Source organism: Halichoerus grypus, chromosome 1 (assembly GCF_964656455.1).
Source record: "Halichoerus grypus chromosome 1, mHalGry1.hap1.1, whole genome shotgun sequence".
Taxonomy (NCBI): Eukaryota; Metazoa; Chordata; class Mammalia; order Carnivora; family Phocidae; genus Halichoerus; species Halichoerus grypus.
This window is the reverse complement of record NC_135712.1, coordinates 213,881,931-213,897,139: the sequence shown is the minus strand read 5'-3', so window position 1 is coordinate 213,897,139 and position 15,209 is coordinate 213,881,931. Positions and strand designations below refer to the sequence as shown.

General features: G+C 61.4%; 1 protein-coding gene across 1 annotated transcript; it reads right to left on the bottom strand.

The window, feature by feature from the left end:
* Positions 1 to 8: 8 nt before the first annotated feature.
* Positions 9 to 14,001, bottom strand: CACTIN (cactin, spliceosome C complex subunit). The gene is made up of 10 exons (XM_036116072.2): positions 13,793 to 14,001; positions 10,846 to 11,317; positions 8,088 to 8,183; positions 7,445 to 7,590; positions 6,378 to 6,540; positions 6,180 to 6,294; positions 2,610 to 2,802; positions 1,958 to 2,080; positions 1,548 to 1,831; positions 9 to 1,234 (listed from the first exon to the last, which is right to left on the bottom strand). The coding sequence occupies exons 1-10, from the start codon at positions 13,993 to 13,995 to the stop codon at positions 744 to 746; spliced, it is 2,286 nt and encodes a 761-aa protein (XP_035971965.1). The 5' UTR covers positions 13,996 to 14,001; the 3' UTR covers positions 9 to 743.
* Positions 14,002 to 15,209: the final 1,208 nt, after the last annotated feature.

Here is a 15,209-nt window from a genome sequence, read left to right as displayed (position 1 = left end):
TCTAGAAGTATTCTAAAATAAAGCGTTTATTAAAAAAACATGCAACTTCATGAGTAGACCAATTAAATGAAAATAAGATATTTCCCCCCACCTAAAAAAATTCATTTTAGAGAAACAACCTAGAACACTTCCAGACGGAACAGGGCGTGAGGGTGCGGCCGCTGGAGAAGCCGGCGCCGGGGGTCATCCCCCTTCAGGCTGGAAACGTGTCTGGAACAAGGCGTCGGAAGCCACGTTTCTGGGGCAGCGTGTGAGTGGGTGGTGGCCGCACCTGTCAGCCCCACAGCCGAGCTCGGCCACACACAGGGACGCGAGCGCAGCTTCGGGCCGGCTGGGAGGCGGTCTCCAGGAACGCAGCTGTCCCGACATGGGGGGGCACCCGGGTCAGGTGGGGGTGCCGCCGCCGCACGCAGAGAACGTCTCTGTGGCCCCTGGCTGCTGGACCCGATGGCGGAGGGGTCTTCCGTGCCCACCCGGCGGGCGGAGACGGACCCACAGCAGCACCAGGCCAGCCTGGGCAAGGGCCGGGGTGGGGGTCCCGCAGCCGCCCCGGACTCGGATCCCTGTGCCTCAAAAGCCCGGCACCCTGTCCTGTCAGCGCTACGGGGCAGCTTCTCCGGTGGCCCCCCTCCCCCTGTTCGCAACCGGGAAAGCGGGTCTGGGCGACGGGAAGGCCAGGGGAGGCCGCTGGCCCCACCGGGCACTGCGAGGGCTGGCAGGCGGCCCGGGAGGGGGCCCGGCCGTCAGCGGCGGTAGCGGTAACGCTTGAAGTGGAACCAGAGCTGGAAGATGCCGTTAGCGAACTGGCAGCGGAAGCCGTGGCGGTGCGAGTACTCCCACTCGCGGCTGACGATCTTGAAGGCGATGTCCTCGTAGGGCGGCCCTGCATGGAAGCGCAGGGTGGCGAAGTCCTTGTTGTCGGCACACGCCTCCAGGAAGTACTCGGGCGTGGAGCGCTTGTCGATGAGGTCGGGGTAGAAGATGTTGAACTTGTAGCCCTGCACGATCTTGGGCGGCGGGTTGTCGAAGTCGTAGTGCGTCTGGTTGTACTTGTTCCACTCGAAGCCCGTGTGCACGCGGTTGAAGAAGCGCGGCTTGCGCGGCCGGTACTTGTCGGCCCACAGGTAGGCCTTGCCCGTCAGCGGCATCTCCACGCTGAACTGCGCCTCGTCCTGGCCCATGCCCTCCTTGGCCCGCCGGAAGAAGATGTCCTCGGCGCTCTCGCTGGCGTCACCTGCAGGCGGGGCTGCGTGAGCCGGCGCGGCGGCCCTGGGCCTCGGCTCCCCCCTCACCACACCGAGCCGACCCCACCCCCAGCGGGGCACACCCACCCCCCCGCCCACTTCCAGGGGCAGATGGAGAGGTGGGCCCGGTCCCAACACAGCCTGCCCCAGCCCGGTGTTGGCCATCTCCGAGTGTCCCCCTGGGTGGGCACCAAAGAGCCCGTGTCCCCCGGCGAGCGGCCAGAGGGCCTGGTGGTTAGAGACCTGTGGGTGGCCCCCAGCAGGGCCTCTCGGGAGGCCGGAGCAGGTCCCCACGCCCCGCACCTGTGACCTGGAGCTGCTGCCGTGACAGCTGCAGGCGCTGCAGGTCCTCGTCCGGCTCTAGCACGTGGGCGTCCAGCGGCAGCTCGTGGGCCGTGAGCAGCCGGGGGCTGTACTTGCCGGCGTCGTAGTCGTCCAGGCTCTGCTGGATCAGGTCCTCCTCCATGAGCACGGCCTCCCCGTCTGCCTCGCCCTCCGCGGGCGCCGCCCCTTCTGCCTCAGGCTCCCCGGAGCCACCCTCCGACGAGGGCCCGGGTGGGGTGGGCACTGGGTCCTCGGGTTCCAGGCTGCGGAAGGGAGAGGGCTGGACTGGGCCTGGCCGGCGGCAGCGGGATGGGGTGTGGGGTGGGCGGCCCGGGGCCCCTAGGAGGTCCTGGGCTGAGGGCCGCGGAGGGGGACGGGAGGCGGCCTACCTGTGGCCAGGGGACGGGGGCTCCTGCTTGAGGATGGGAAACAGAGGCTCGCTCTCCACGCCCTGCTCCTGCTTCAGCTTGTATAGCTTCTGCCGCAGCACGTCCTGGTGCCGCTCTCGGAGCCTGGAACACGGGCTGGAGGTCACCCCGCCCTCCCCACCAAGCCCTCGTCCTGACGCCTGTTCTTGGCGAGGGTCCTAGGAGAGCAGCAAGGGGCCCCTGTGGAGGACGGGGGGGCTGCCTGGGGGCTGGGGGGTGCTGAGGGCCAGGCTTCAGCACCGAGACCTGGGACTCGGTCACAGACCCTGCCGGGAGCAGCACTCCACGGTTGGGAAGGGTGGGTCCCCATACCGGGGACTCGTGTGCCATGGGAGCCCCCAAGCTGGGCTGAGCAGGATGCAGGCAGGCGAGAACAAACTTAGAGACAGCTCTGCAGTTAGCGGCAGACGGGCTGCGTTTACACGGCGCGGCCAAACACGCTGAGAATTTGTACACAGAGGACGTGGGGCGGGAGGGAGGTGGGCGGCCTCAGGGCCCGCCGTGATGCCTGCTGAACCCCCAGAGGCCCTGCCCGCTGCCTGGGAGCCCGACTCCGGGGGCAGAGGCTCCCCGAGGTCACAGGTGTCCCGCAGGGGCCGGGGGCAGGGCTGACCTGGCGCGTGCCATGTGGGCGCGGAGCTGCTGCAGGAGGCTCTCCCAGTAGCCCATGTCCAGGTTGGGGCCCCCGGCCCGGATTTTGCCCTCGATGCCCTGGAAGATGACCTGCAGCTGACTGTAGGTCTTGCCCTTGAAGACCGACTGCACATCAGAGCTGACTGAGGCGTTGACCCCCTCTCGCCGCTCACCTGCAGGGGACAGGCCGCTCAGCGCGGGGCCAGGGTGCTGACCCTTCCCTTTGCCCACACTGCCCCTCCTCTGGTCCTGGGGTCCTGCCTCCTCCCGGCCTCCGGTTCACCCCTGCCTCTGGCTGGATCCTAACACACGTGAAGGGGGCACCAGGCCACGGACCCTAGTTGGGATGGTTCTGACTCTGGGCCGGGGGGAGCCGGGTGGGTGTTTTCCAGTGTCTCCCCACTCTGACCCTTGGACCAAGTCTGAGCACCTCAGCCTGGCATGCCCGGCCTGCCACCCCCACCGTGTCGGAAGAGGAAGGAGGGATCGCTGGACAGCCAGACTCTCGGTGCCAATCTCGGCTGTATGACCTTGGATAAGCGGTTCACTGTTTCTGGGCCTGGCTCATCCCCCAGTAAGGAGAGCTGCTCGTTTCCAGGCTCTGCAGAGTCCTGATGCTGCCCCGAGGCAAGTGTGTCCCCTGTCCTGCATCCATCACGAGCTGGGGCCCACGGCCACGTCCCTCCCCTACAGCCTGAGGGGCCCCGAAGGCGGGGCTGGGTGCCGCCTGGTGTGACCTGCTCTGGCTCACCAGCTCCCTTTCCGCTCGTCAGACACACCAAGCCCTGCCACAGGGCCCGTGCACACGTGTTGCTTTCCACCGGCAACATGATCTTCCTTGTCCATTTTGCCTCCCGGATTGCTCCCTTTGGCCCGGAAGCCTGATTTGTGGCTTCCCCAGGGTGGGGACCTTGTGGGGCTTCTGAATGCTGCCTCTGGGGTACGGGGCCAGGCCCATGGGAGCTTAGTGTGCGGCTGCTGCTGAACGCAGGGGTGCGCGGGCGGCAGGTGCGTCCTGCTCCAGAACCGGCTCCGGCAGCCCTCCCGCTGGACACAGGGCTGCAGCTGGTCAGTTAGGGTCACGAAGGGTCCCTCTAGCCGACCAACGTGGGGACCCTGGAATCAGCACCTAGAGACTCAGCCCCTCTGCCAGACAGCTGAGCATCCCAGGCAGCCCTAGACTCAGACTGGCTGAGTCTGTGACAAGCACAGAAACATCATGGGACCAAAACTGAATTCGGCGACAACTCCCCCTCCCCGCCCGTGGGGCCGCATCCCACGTTCACGCACACAGAACTCACCCCACACAGCCAGCACCGGCTGGCGTGGCCCCACCCGAGCCGCACTCTGCCACACGGTTTGAATAAAGTCAGATCCCAGGTCCAGAACGCACAGGGCCCGGCTGGATCCCGGCGGGGGCTGGGGCAGCTCTACCGAGCTGCCGGGAGCACTCCCTGGGACAGTGTTCAGGAGAGAGGGCAGCACCACGGGGAGGACCCACAGGGAATGGTAGTGGGGGGCCCACTGCGGACGCCCACTCTTACTGTACAGTTACAAGTTCCTAGTTACCAACAAGAGAAAGACCAAAAAAAACCCCAACTGAGTTTGTAAAGACAACACACGGTGCTTTGCAGGTCTCCTGGAATAAGAGAGCCGAGACCTCTTGGAAATCATGCCAAAAAGAGATGCCGGAAAGCAAGCTCATCTATGAGGGCAGCCGGAGCCAGCTGGGACTCCGGCCGTAACAAGTGAGGAGGGAAAGCGGACAGCGGGGCCTCTGCCATCACTGGGAGAAAGGAAGCGGCCACAGAAGGGGGCAACCAGCAAGGGGCCCACCATGGGGGCAGCCAGCAAGAGAGGCCCGGGGACTCGGCGCAGGGGAGCTGTGCAAAGGGGGGCACACAGCGGGACGGCCTTCACTCTTCCCCAGCCGGTGGGTCGGGGTCTTCGGCGTCTGCAGGAGAACACCCTGCCCCCAGAGTTCTATCCCAGCACTGCAGCCACCTGCCAGAGGGGAGGCAAAGCACACTTCCTGAAGTGCACGATGTCCCAGAACTTCCTGCTTTTCGCCAGAAATTACTGGAGGATGTGTCCCACCGACAGGAGGGCACAAAGCACAAGAAAGGGAAATGTGGCGTCATAGAAAGAGGGGCTCCAACACAGCAGAGCGAAGGGAAGCCCTGTGAGGCAGGGGACAAGGGGGACAGAGGGCACGGGGACAAGGAGAAAGAGGCCCGAGGGGACACTCCGATGAGTCCAGCCACCTCGGCAGGGGAGCTGGAGGCCTGGGGAGGCCTGGGGTCGGTGGTGGCCCTGAGTGCTGTGACCCTTGGTCACACAGCCCCGCGCCTGCGCATGACAACCATTTACTCGTTTCTTCTCATCTGACACTCCTGAAGGTATCTTGTCATCCCCAGGCGACAAAAGAGACAACCAGGCTCCCAGGAGGTCACCGAGCTGCCTAGCGGCCTGGATCTGCACCCAGGGCCACACCTGCCCCGGTCAGTGCCCTTCCAACTGGAGTTCTATACCCAGCCCACTGCCACCAAAGGAAATACCTCCTCACATGTCTCTGAGAACAAAGAATTTCCTTTTCTTTCTCCTGAACTTACTACAGGACATGCCCTGCCAAGAGGACGAGGATGCAGGAAAACAAATCACCACTTATAAACATGATGAAAAACATTCCTCCTTTTCCTAAGAGGAAACCAGCCCCCCCACCCCATCTGAGTAAGACAGGCTTGGAGGAGGGGGAGGGCGCGTATCCTTGGCCACCACCACGCCTAAGAGAAGCGGGGCCTAGGACAGGCCCACGAGGCCCACAGGAGCTGGGCGCTGTCTGAGTGGTGGCCTCAAGGGGTGGAGGGGTGGGAATGTAATTGGTTCTAAGCCTCTAAAACAGTGGTTCTCACCCAGGGTGATTCTGCCCCCAGACGACACAAGGTGCTGTCTGGGGACACCTGCGGCTGTCAGGACTGAGGGTGCTCCGGTCACGGAGTGGGTGGGGGCCCAGTAACTGCAGTGCTCAGCATGAGAAACTGAGCTCCAGAGCTCATTCCCCCAGAGGTTATGCATGTGTGTGGCCACCTCCAAGAAAAGAAAATGAATTGATAAAGAGCATCAGGTTGGACAGACTGGGGCTCCAGGGGCTTCCCCGACAAGCAGAGCCGACCCCCAGTCCTGCTCTCACTCACACACACCCAGCCTCCAGCAAAAACCTGAAACCCAAACAGACGAGGCCCCACTGGCACCATTCCCAGGAAAGCAGAGCGTGGCTGAGCGAGTGTTTAAAGAAAGCGGGTGGGCGCACTGCTGGGCTCTGAGCCCCGACCCATTCAGGGTCAGGAGCACTTGCTGTTGCCCCCTGGTGGCTCCCGGAGAGGCCTCCAGAGGGCCAGGGAGACCCCAGATGGGGAAACTGAGGCAGGCAGCGAGTCCGAGGTTCCCTGGGGAGCCACGTGGACCAAGGCGGCTCCTAGCAGACCCAGCCACGTGCCCCCAAAAGCACACTGGGTACTTTCTGGCTACCCTGGCCCCAGCCCTGGGTTACCTGGGCCCTTGCCCGAGGCCTCCAGCTTGCGGAGCTTGGCGATCTCATCCTCCGTGATGGTGGTCATGTCCCGCCAGAAGTCTGCATTCTTTCCCTGTTCCAGCTCCATGTACACCTGGAGGAGGGAAGTGCAAAGGGGTGAGTGCGGCGAAGGGCTGTGCCGGGGGCCCGGACACGAGCGGTGGGGCCGGGAGGTACCTGGATGTCCTCCAGCAGGTCTTCCATGTCGGCTACAGTGAGGCCGTTGAGGAAGGTGTACGGTTCGTGCATCTCGACGGCCAGGTCATCGTCCTCGGCGCTGATGTACTTGGCCAGCAGGTCGATGGGCTTGGCTCGCCCATCCCGGATGCGGATCTTGGAGCTGCCAGAGAGCAGGGAAGCGGTGTCAGAGCCCAGGGTGTGCCCCCCTCCCCTCCTGAAGACCATGCCCTGGAGAAGTGACCTGTGTGGGAGCCAGGGGAACAGTCTGGCCTGCAGCAGGTGGTGGTCAAAGAAGTCTTCCTGGAAGAGGAGTACCAGGCACAGGCCCAGACATAGGCAAGCATGGCATCTGAAGAGCAGCAGGTGGGAATGGAGCGGGGTGGGGGGACACAGTGGGGCAGAGAAGACCACCTCCTCCCAGTGGATGGGCTGCTGGGGTGGGAGATCCGAAGCCTCAGTGCTGCACCCGTGGGGACACATGTCAAGAGGCTGACGCTGGTCCAACCCAAGGGAACCCTGTAACCAGGCAGGTCTGAGCCCCTGGGGGCTGGTGTGGCCAGCAGGCAGCAGGACAGAGAGGGGGCCAGGAGCGGGCTCCCAGGGCACACAAGCCAGACCTCGGGCTCACATGCCTGCCATGCGGCCTCCGGCGCTCAGGGGTCCTTGTCTGTGACCGGGCCTGATGGACAGACGCTCCTGGGGGCTGGGGGGTGGAGAGGGACGACCATACCAGCCCGGGGTCTAGCACCCTGCTCGCTCGTGTAGCAGCACTACGCGGAGCAAGGACCATTCAGATGTCTCCCTGACACGGGACTCAACGGGGGAGACAGGCTCAAGGAAGGAAGCGGACAGGAAGTGGCGCACGCAGCAGGGGTTGGCACCAGAAGGGGGGTCAGGGAGGGACGCCCTGAGGAGGTGATGGGTGGAAACCTGAAGGGCAAGGGGCACCAGCCAGGGCAGAAGGCTCCAGGCAGTGGAAAGAGCATGCACAAAGGCCCTGGGGCAGGCAGGGCTCCCTGCGCTTGGGCCCGGAGGAGGGCAGCGGTGGCGGAGGCAGCACGGACCGCAGCTTGGCCTGCTGGAGGTGGAAGTTGTCCTCCTGCTCCTCCCACGTCTTGAAGTGCTCCGCCTCCTTCTCCCGCTGCAGCATCTCCAGCTCCTGCTCCCGCATGGCTTTCTCCCGCTCCCGCTCCAGCCGCAGCTGCTTCACCTGGGGGCACAGGGGGCCGATGGGGGGTACAGGCAGCCCACAGCAGCCAGATGGGGGTCTCTGGGGCCTGCCCTGTACTCTCGTAGGCCATGGGGCACCCTGGGCTCAGGGGTGGGATATAACCCAGGCCTGCCCCCAGCCCAGCAGCCCCGGACTTGGGACTGGTCAGGGAAGCCCAAGGCCTCGGACAGACCCTAGGACAGAGGGGCATTCTCTCTGCTCGGAACACAGCAGCCTGCAGCCCCAGGTCATTCGGGTCATCCTGAAGGCAGTATCTAGAGTGTCCGACCCAGAGGTCAGCAGAACCAACAGGCGGAGGGAGACCGCTCGCTGGAGCCACCGCCCGAACCCCTGCATCCGGCTGTGCCTGAGGCCAGCCCCCTGGACTGTCTGTGTAAGCCAGTCAGGTCTCCCTTGACATAAGCCAGGGTGAGCCTTCAGGCCCTCACAAGGGAAGGCCTCCTGACCCCACGGAGGCAGGTCAGGGGCAACCCCACCTTCTGCAGCTCCAGGCGATTGTCCTCTTGGATTCTCTTGTTCCGCTCCTTCAGCTCCTTCTCCTCCAGGTGGCTGATGCCCTTCTTTTCCAGGGCCTGGAAGGGCCAAGCACACACCCACTGAGCAGAGACGCTCCCTCCCACCTTCCCAGGCACCACCTGCCAAGGGTGTTCCAGGCACCCCTCCGCAAGATCCAGATCGAGATCCACCAGCCTGAGCGGTGTTTTTGAAGATAAGACCACGAGACCGAAAGAAGGGATCTGCCCACGGCCACACCTCACTGACTTCCACTGAAGACGCAGCCCCCTTAGTATTCCCAGACCTAAAGTGATAGAATGCGATGCTTCGGACCAGCCTCTGGCATGGGTGGGATGTACACTAACGTGCAGAGGGGAGGCAGCCACCCATCATGGGGGCTCCCGAGTGTCATTCACGGGAGCACCTCTCGTGGGACCCACTGCCCTGGTTTACACAGAAGCCTCGCTGGGCCAGCTCTGTGGGGTTTAAGCCCTCAGATGCCCACTGGTCAGATGCACACTCCGTCGCAGGACAGCGACGGAAGGAGAGACAGACTCAGAAAGCACACTTGCCTGGGGTCGCTATGAGGGGAACAACGGTCCCCATGCTCACAGACCCCTGGAGCAGAACACAACACAGCAAATGCGATTCTTCCCTGTCTGTGTCCTCACCTGATGGAGGGTGCTCGAGGTACGGGACTGGAGACCCCTCAAGCCCTCCAATATCCCCTCACAATCACTGCCTGAGCCGGGCGCTAAGCCTGTACTTCTGATGAGCGCTCCCCCGGCTGCGAGGACTGTGCATGGATTCTCCCAGTGCCCAGAACGTGCCTCCGGCAGGACACACGGCTGCCCGGCTTGGGGCCACCCCTGGATGCCCGGGCCGCTCCTTGGCCTCCCCCGCCTCAGCCTGGGCTGCCGCCACACATATTAACAGTGACCATATTTGTCACCTACAGCCACACAGAACAGCAACTGAGAGCACAGACGAGGAGCCAATCACAGTTCTGCCATTCATGAGCGGGGAGACCCTGGGTGAGCAACTCAGTGGCCCGAGCTGACGAGGCTGCGTTAGGGTGTCGACGTGCGGACAGCACTCTGAACGATGCCCGGCATGGAGCGTGTTAGCGGTCCGCATCGTGACTGTCCACGCTGCCAGCCGGCGGCCCTGGGACAAGGGGACAGACATGCGATGCTGCCCAAACTGTGGGCCTGTCTAGAGAGGCTTCAGAGGCTGAGCTGGGGTTGAGCCCCCAAGTGCTTATCACCGGAGGAGCTGATGAAGCCCTCCCGTGGGGCAAATTCCCCAAAGCCAGCATGCGCTCCAAGAAAGACTTGTTGGGAAAATGCCCAAGCTCATGTGTGTACAAACCACCCCGATCTCGTTCATTCGACACTACCGAGTGCCGACCGTGCACCAGGCTCTGGGGACAGAGTGTCCCCTGTGGAGCTCAGTCTGGCAGGAATCGCACATCATGAATCAGAGCCCCTGTTTAGAGGTCTGCTTTGCAACAAGACCTTTCTAGACCTGCTTGTTTCAAACCACAGCCACGGCACCCCGATGCCTGCCTGCCCTCTCTCTGTGCACTTGGCTAGTCTACTTATTTACAGTCTCTCCCCCAGAAGGCTGCCGGCTGCACAGGGGTCTTTGTCTCTCCAGCTCACTGATGCATGCCTGGCCCGCACGGCCCCCGGCACCGGCAGGTGCACGGGACAGGTGAGTCAGTGAAGTGCTAGGAGGGGAGACGCAGCACCAGGACCTGCGGGACTCCGGGGGGGGGGGGGGGCGGGCAACAAGGCTCTTAGGAGAGAGACCAGGTCAGCTGAGATCTAAAGGAATGAGAAAGCAGCAGCCATGGAAAGAGGTGGGGAGTGTTCCAGGCGGAGGAACAGTGAGTACCAAGGCCCCAAGGTGGCATGGGCCAGTGGGTTCTAGACAAAGGCCTGGAGTGCACGTGGTGAGTGGCAGACGCCACGGCATCCGACTGTGCCCGCCTGCTCCCGCCACCCCAGGCCACCTGCCTCCCTGCAACAGACAGGTGCTGTGTTACAGTTAAACCATGTCCTTCGAAAAAATATGTCACCTTCCCAACCGTGGAACCTGGGAAGGGGATTTTACATGGAAACAGGGTCTCTGCAGATGTAATGGGTTAAGATGAGCTCACATGGGGTGAGGCCGGGCTCTGAACCAATGACCGGTGTCCTTACAAGACAGAAAGGGGACACACAGGCAAAATGGCCATGTGAAGATGACGACAGAGGCAGGGGTTGGGGTGAAGCAACCAAGAGCCAAGGGTCCCCAGGAGCCACCAGAAGCTGCAGGAGGCAGGAGGGCACTCTCCTCTAGAGCCTCCGGAGGGAGCGGGACTCTGTCGACATCTGACCTCCAAAACTGGGCAACAAAATCTGTGGCTTTAAGTCCTGTGCGCAAGGCCGCCACTGGCCGGGTACGTGTGACGCAGAGAACCCGCTCTCCAGTCGCGTTGGAGCTTAGCCCGGTGTCTTGGGCAGAGCGCCTGAAATTTTACACGGCAGGAACGTTTACGCAGTAAGAGCTACCACATGCCGGGGTGCGTGCACGTGCGCACGTCTAAAGCAAACTCTCAGCAGCAAAGCACCACCTGGGAACGCGTGCTGTGCGTGCTCAATCACATCTCTTGAAGCAGAAATCGTAAAAGGCACGTAACACAAAACCACGAGAAAGGCAGGCAGACTCTGCCGAGGACGGCACCAGGCTCACCTTGTTCCAGATGAAGGTGCCCAGGAGGTTGTTGTCGCCGAAAGGGTTGTCGGTGTTGGTGTAGCCCATGTACTCCTCCCCCCAGCCCATCTTCTCCCGCTTTTTCCGCTCCTTGGCCTCCTTCTTGGCCAGCCGCCGGGCCCGCTTCTCCTCGGGGGTCTCGAAGGCCTTCATCAGCTCCTCCTGCTGCTTCCGCTCCTCCCGCAGCCGCAGCCGCTCCTGCAGGCTCTGCTGTTGGCTCAGGGCTGCCGCTGCCTCCCGAGGGCTCTGGGAGCGGTCTGGGGAGGCCGAGCTGGAAGCCGAGGAGCCCGGGGACCAAGAGCGTGTCCGCCGCCGGCGGGCCCATCGGCCCCGCTGCCGCTCCTCCTCCGAGTCGGACTGAGAGGACCGGTCCTGTGAGCGCCAGCGTGGTGGCAGCGGGCTCGGGCTCTGCCTCCTTCGCCGCTGCCACCTTTCTTCCTCCGAATCCGACCTGCAGAGGGAATCACAAAGGTCTGCTTACTGCCTGCCAGTCAGTCCTTCGTGTGACAGACATTTCCTGAGTACCTGCTGTGCCAGGCGCTGTTCTAGGTTCTGGGGACATGGCAGTGACCAGCAGTGATACTGACGGTCCCTGCCTTTGGGAGGCTCACATCAACAAATAAACATGCAGCATGACACTAGATAGTGCTAGAAGTCAAAAAGAAGAGTGACTTAGCACGAGCAGATGGAGATCTGAGGAGGCAACTCTGGAGGAAGTGGGGAAGGATGCTGCAGGGAGAGAGTAATCCATGAAGAGAGCATAGCAAGAGCAAAGGCCCTGGGGCAGGAATTTAGCTGGCATGTTCAAGAAGCAGCAGGAGGCCCATGTGGCCGGAAAAGTGTGAACAAGGGGGAGTGAGGGAAGGAGTGAGGGCAGGGAGGTGGGCTGGGTCCTGATGATGGAGGAACTGTAAGTGTAGAAACCAGAGGACCTGATCTGTCCAAGGTGACAAGAGGGAGCTTATAGGAGAAGGTGCTGTTTAAACTGGTCCCACAGGATGGGCAAGAGTGAACCGGAGTAAGACTGGCAGGACTGAAAACCAGGCAAAAACACTGTGATCAGGGAATGGAATGCATGAGCCGCAGGGATAGATTTGTTAATGGTCAGGGGCCTTTGAATGTGTAGAGGAACAACCAAGTCTCTTTATTCTGTTAAATGCTCCACCTATTAAGCTCACGTCAAAAAGTCTACACCACGAAAACCAATTATTTTGGAGTGTCTGTATGCAGACTACACATTCAACCAAATTTTCATTAACAGTACCAATTCGAATTACTTATCCGGGATGGCTGACTATCGTAATTCAAATATTAGGAGACAGCAAATATAAAAGCTGCACAGATGATAACAATAAAATGTACTGCTGTACATGAACCAATGCGGAAAACAGCAACACCAGGCGCTCACTCCAGAGCCAGCAAACTTTCTCTGTAAAGAGCCAGACGGTCGAGGACACAAGTCTACCACTCCGCCGTTGCAGAGCAAAAGTAGCTCTGGACAGACAGGAATGAATGGGCACGGCTGGGTCCCGATAAGCTTTTACTTCTGCACACCAAAACTTGAATGTATTCGAGTATCTCATAACATTTTCACATGTCCTGAAATACTATTCCTCTTCTGACTCTTCCCCTCACCAACTAAAAATGTAAAAACCAGAGGCGCCTGGTGGCTCAGTCATTAGGCATCTGCTTTGGGCTCAGGTCATGATCTCAGGGTCCTGGGACTGAGTCCCGAATGGAGGGGGGGGGTCCCTGCTCAGCGGGAAGCCTGCTTCTGCCCCTTCCCACTGCTCAGGCATGCGTGCCACTGTGCTCTCTCTCATAAATGAATGAAATCTTTAAAACAACATGTAAAAAGCATTCTTGGCTCCCAGGCTGCAGGCTGCCAAGCCCTGGCTAAACCATGTCTGCGTTATTTCCGTTCTGCCTCTTATAACTTCTTGGAAGTCCTGGGTTGCAATGATCTTATGAGACTTAAAAAAGAAAAACCACTTTCTCAAATGTAGAGGGCAATGAGCCACGTCCGACTACAGCCACCGTGGCCACGTTGTGAACAGGCCAACAGGATGGGAGACAAGGCATGCTGGGAGAAGCCCCAGGGAGGTCGTGAGTACACAGAGGAGCAAACTTGGACCACAGTGGGGCAGGGACTGGCCTGAGGGTCACAGCCAGTTAGGGGCTGAGTCAGCATTGGGACCTAGGTCTGAAAGTCAGTCCCTGGCACCGCCTGGTCTCTTTGTGCTGGAACAGACTCAAGCCAAGCCTGGACAGGTGTCCCATTTCCAAAAGGACACAACTGTGGGCCTCGGGGAAGCTGAGACCCAGGTCCTAGGAGTCAACCCTGCCACCTGTCACCAACAGTTCTTTCCTCTGAAACCCACTTCCAATAGCAGGTGCTGTCCCCCCTACTTAGGAAATCCCTCTCAAATCTTTCCCCACTGTGCCTCCCACTGCCTCCCTCTCTGAAAGCCACCACCATCTGTCGCCTAGACAACCGTACCATCCTCCTCCTCCCTGTTGTCACTCCTGCCAACCTCCTCAGTCCCTTTCCCACGCGAAAACCGGAGGAAGTTCCACAAAGTAAGCCAGACTACATCACTCAAAATCCTCCCGACTTCCTACTTCCCTCCGAATAGCGGCCAAACCCTTCACCACGGTACACAGAACTGCACGACCCGGTCTCTTCTTACCGCCCCGACCTCCTCTCCCACTTCCCCTCCGCCCCGCCTCGCTCACTGCGCTCCTTTACTGTCCCTCCAACCACCAGGTGCCCTGCCTGGAGCGCCTCTCTTTCCTTTCGCTGCCTAACTGCGACTCGCACTCGGACGTCCCCTTCTCCAGGAAGCCCTCTCTGACTAATTCGAGGATCTCTGGCTCCCCGAGGGCGGGAGCCGGATCCCCAGCGCCGTTCACGCAGCGACCCCACCTGCGCTCCCGGCTCTGCCGCCTCCGCCTGCGCCGTACTTCGTCGTCCCGGCGCCGGCGGTTTCGCCGCCCATGGCTCCCGCTCCGACTTCGGCTCCGACTCCCGCTCCGTTGCCTGCGGCCCCTGCGACCTGCCGACCGCGAGCGCGAGCGTGTATCCCGACCCATCAGCTGAGACCGTGGCGGCAGCGCTGACACAAACATCCGGGGCCTGCGCCGGGGGCCTTCCTCCTCTGCGGCGCGCGCCGGGCTGCCCCGTCCGCACCTGAGCCGGGAGAAGGAAACCCATCTCGCGGCCCCACCCCGCAGGGGCTCCGATGCCCCGTAACCTCTCCACTGCCCTCAAACGTGGCCCGTATGATGGACTCCGGCCAGGCTTTCGTCTCCAGGGTTGTGGGCTCGCCCTTTAGGCAGTGCTAGGGACAGCTCTATGTGGGTCCTCGCGCCTTGGTGGGAGGGGCCTAGGGACTGTGGGCGGAGCAAGACCGAAACAGGAAGAGCAAGTGGGGCGGAGCCTGGGGAGGCGGGACCCAGGGGAAGTGGAGCCGGCGTGGGTGGGGCCCAGAAGGCGGGAACAGGAGGAGGCGGGGCCTCGGGGCGGGGCCAAAGGGAGGTGAGCCGCGCGGGCGAGGTCTCTCGGCCGGTGTGGGCGCGGAAGCTGCGAGATCAGACTCAGAGATGGTAAATCACTTTAATAAAGTCCCCCCACCCCCCAGCCCCAGCGAGGCAACATGGAGCTGGGATCCGAACTGGGTCGTGCAGCTTTGTTCTGTGGGTGCTGGGGAGTCATGGGAGGGTTTTGAGCAGGGAGAGAGGGGCGAGGGCGCTGGTTGTTAGGTGGAGTCCCTGCTGGGCAGGTGGCCAGGAAGGACTACAGCAGGTAGGGCTGGAAGACTCCGAAGTCTCTGCTCCAAGCTCCCCCAGCCCACCCCAGAGGATGGTATTTCATGTTCTAGTTTAAGCTCTTCAAATGTTTATCTTAACATATAACTTCACGACCTCATCCTGAATGCTAGCTTTGCACGCTCTGCTTGGTGCCAAGGCACAGGGTGGGGCTGGTGGCACAGAGGAATTTCCGAAGACCATCTCCCACCACCCCTGATAACAAGCCAGCTCATCAGCAGATGTGCATAAAACGTGAGGGGGCTGGCCCTGTGATTGTTAAAACGCAGATGTATCTTTGAGAGTATGTGCATACTCATCTTTGGATGGGATGGTAAGCACATTCCAGATCATCTCATCTGCGAGTCTATAAATGAGCTGTGCGGTTCTGCATCATGATGAAAACGGGTTTCCAAGGGCCTGCTTACGGATGGGATCTTACTTCCAAAGCAGCGTCTCTCCAGTTGGGAATCCTGGAGAAATGTTTTCCTCTTAAAAGGGGTCCATGCATTACCCAATTTGAGCAACTCTGGCAG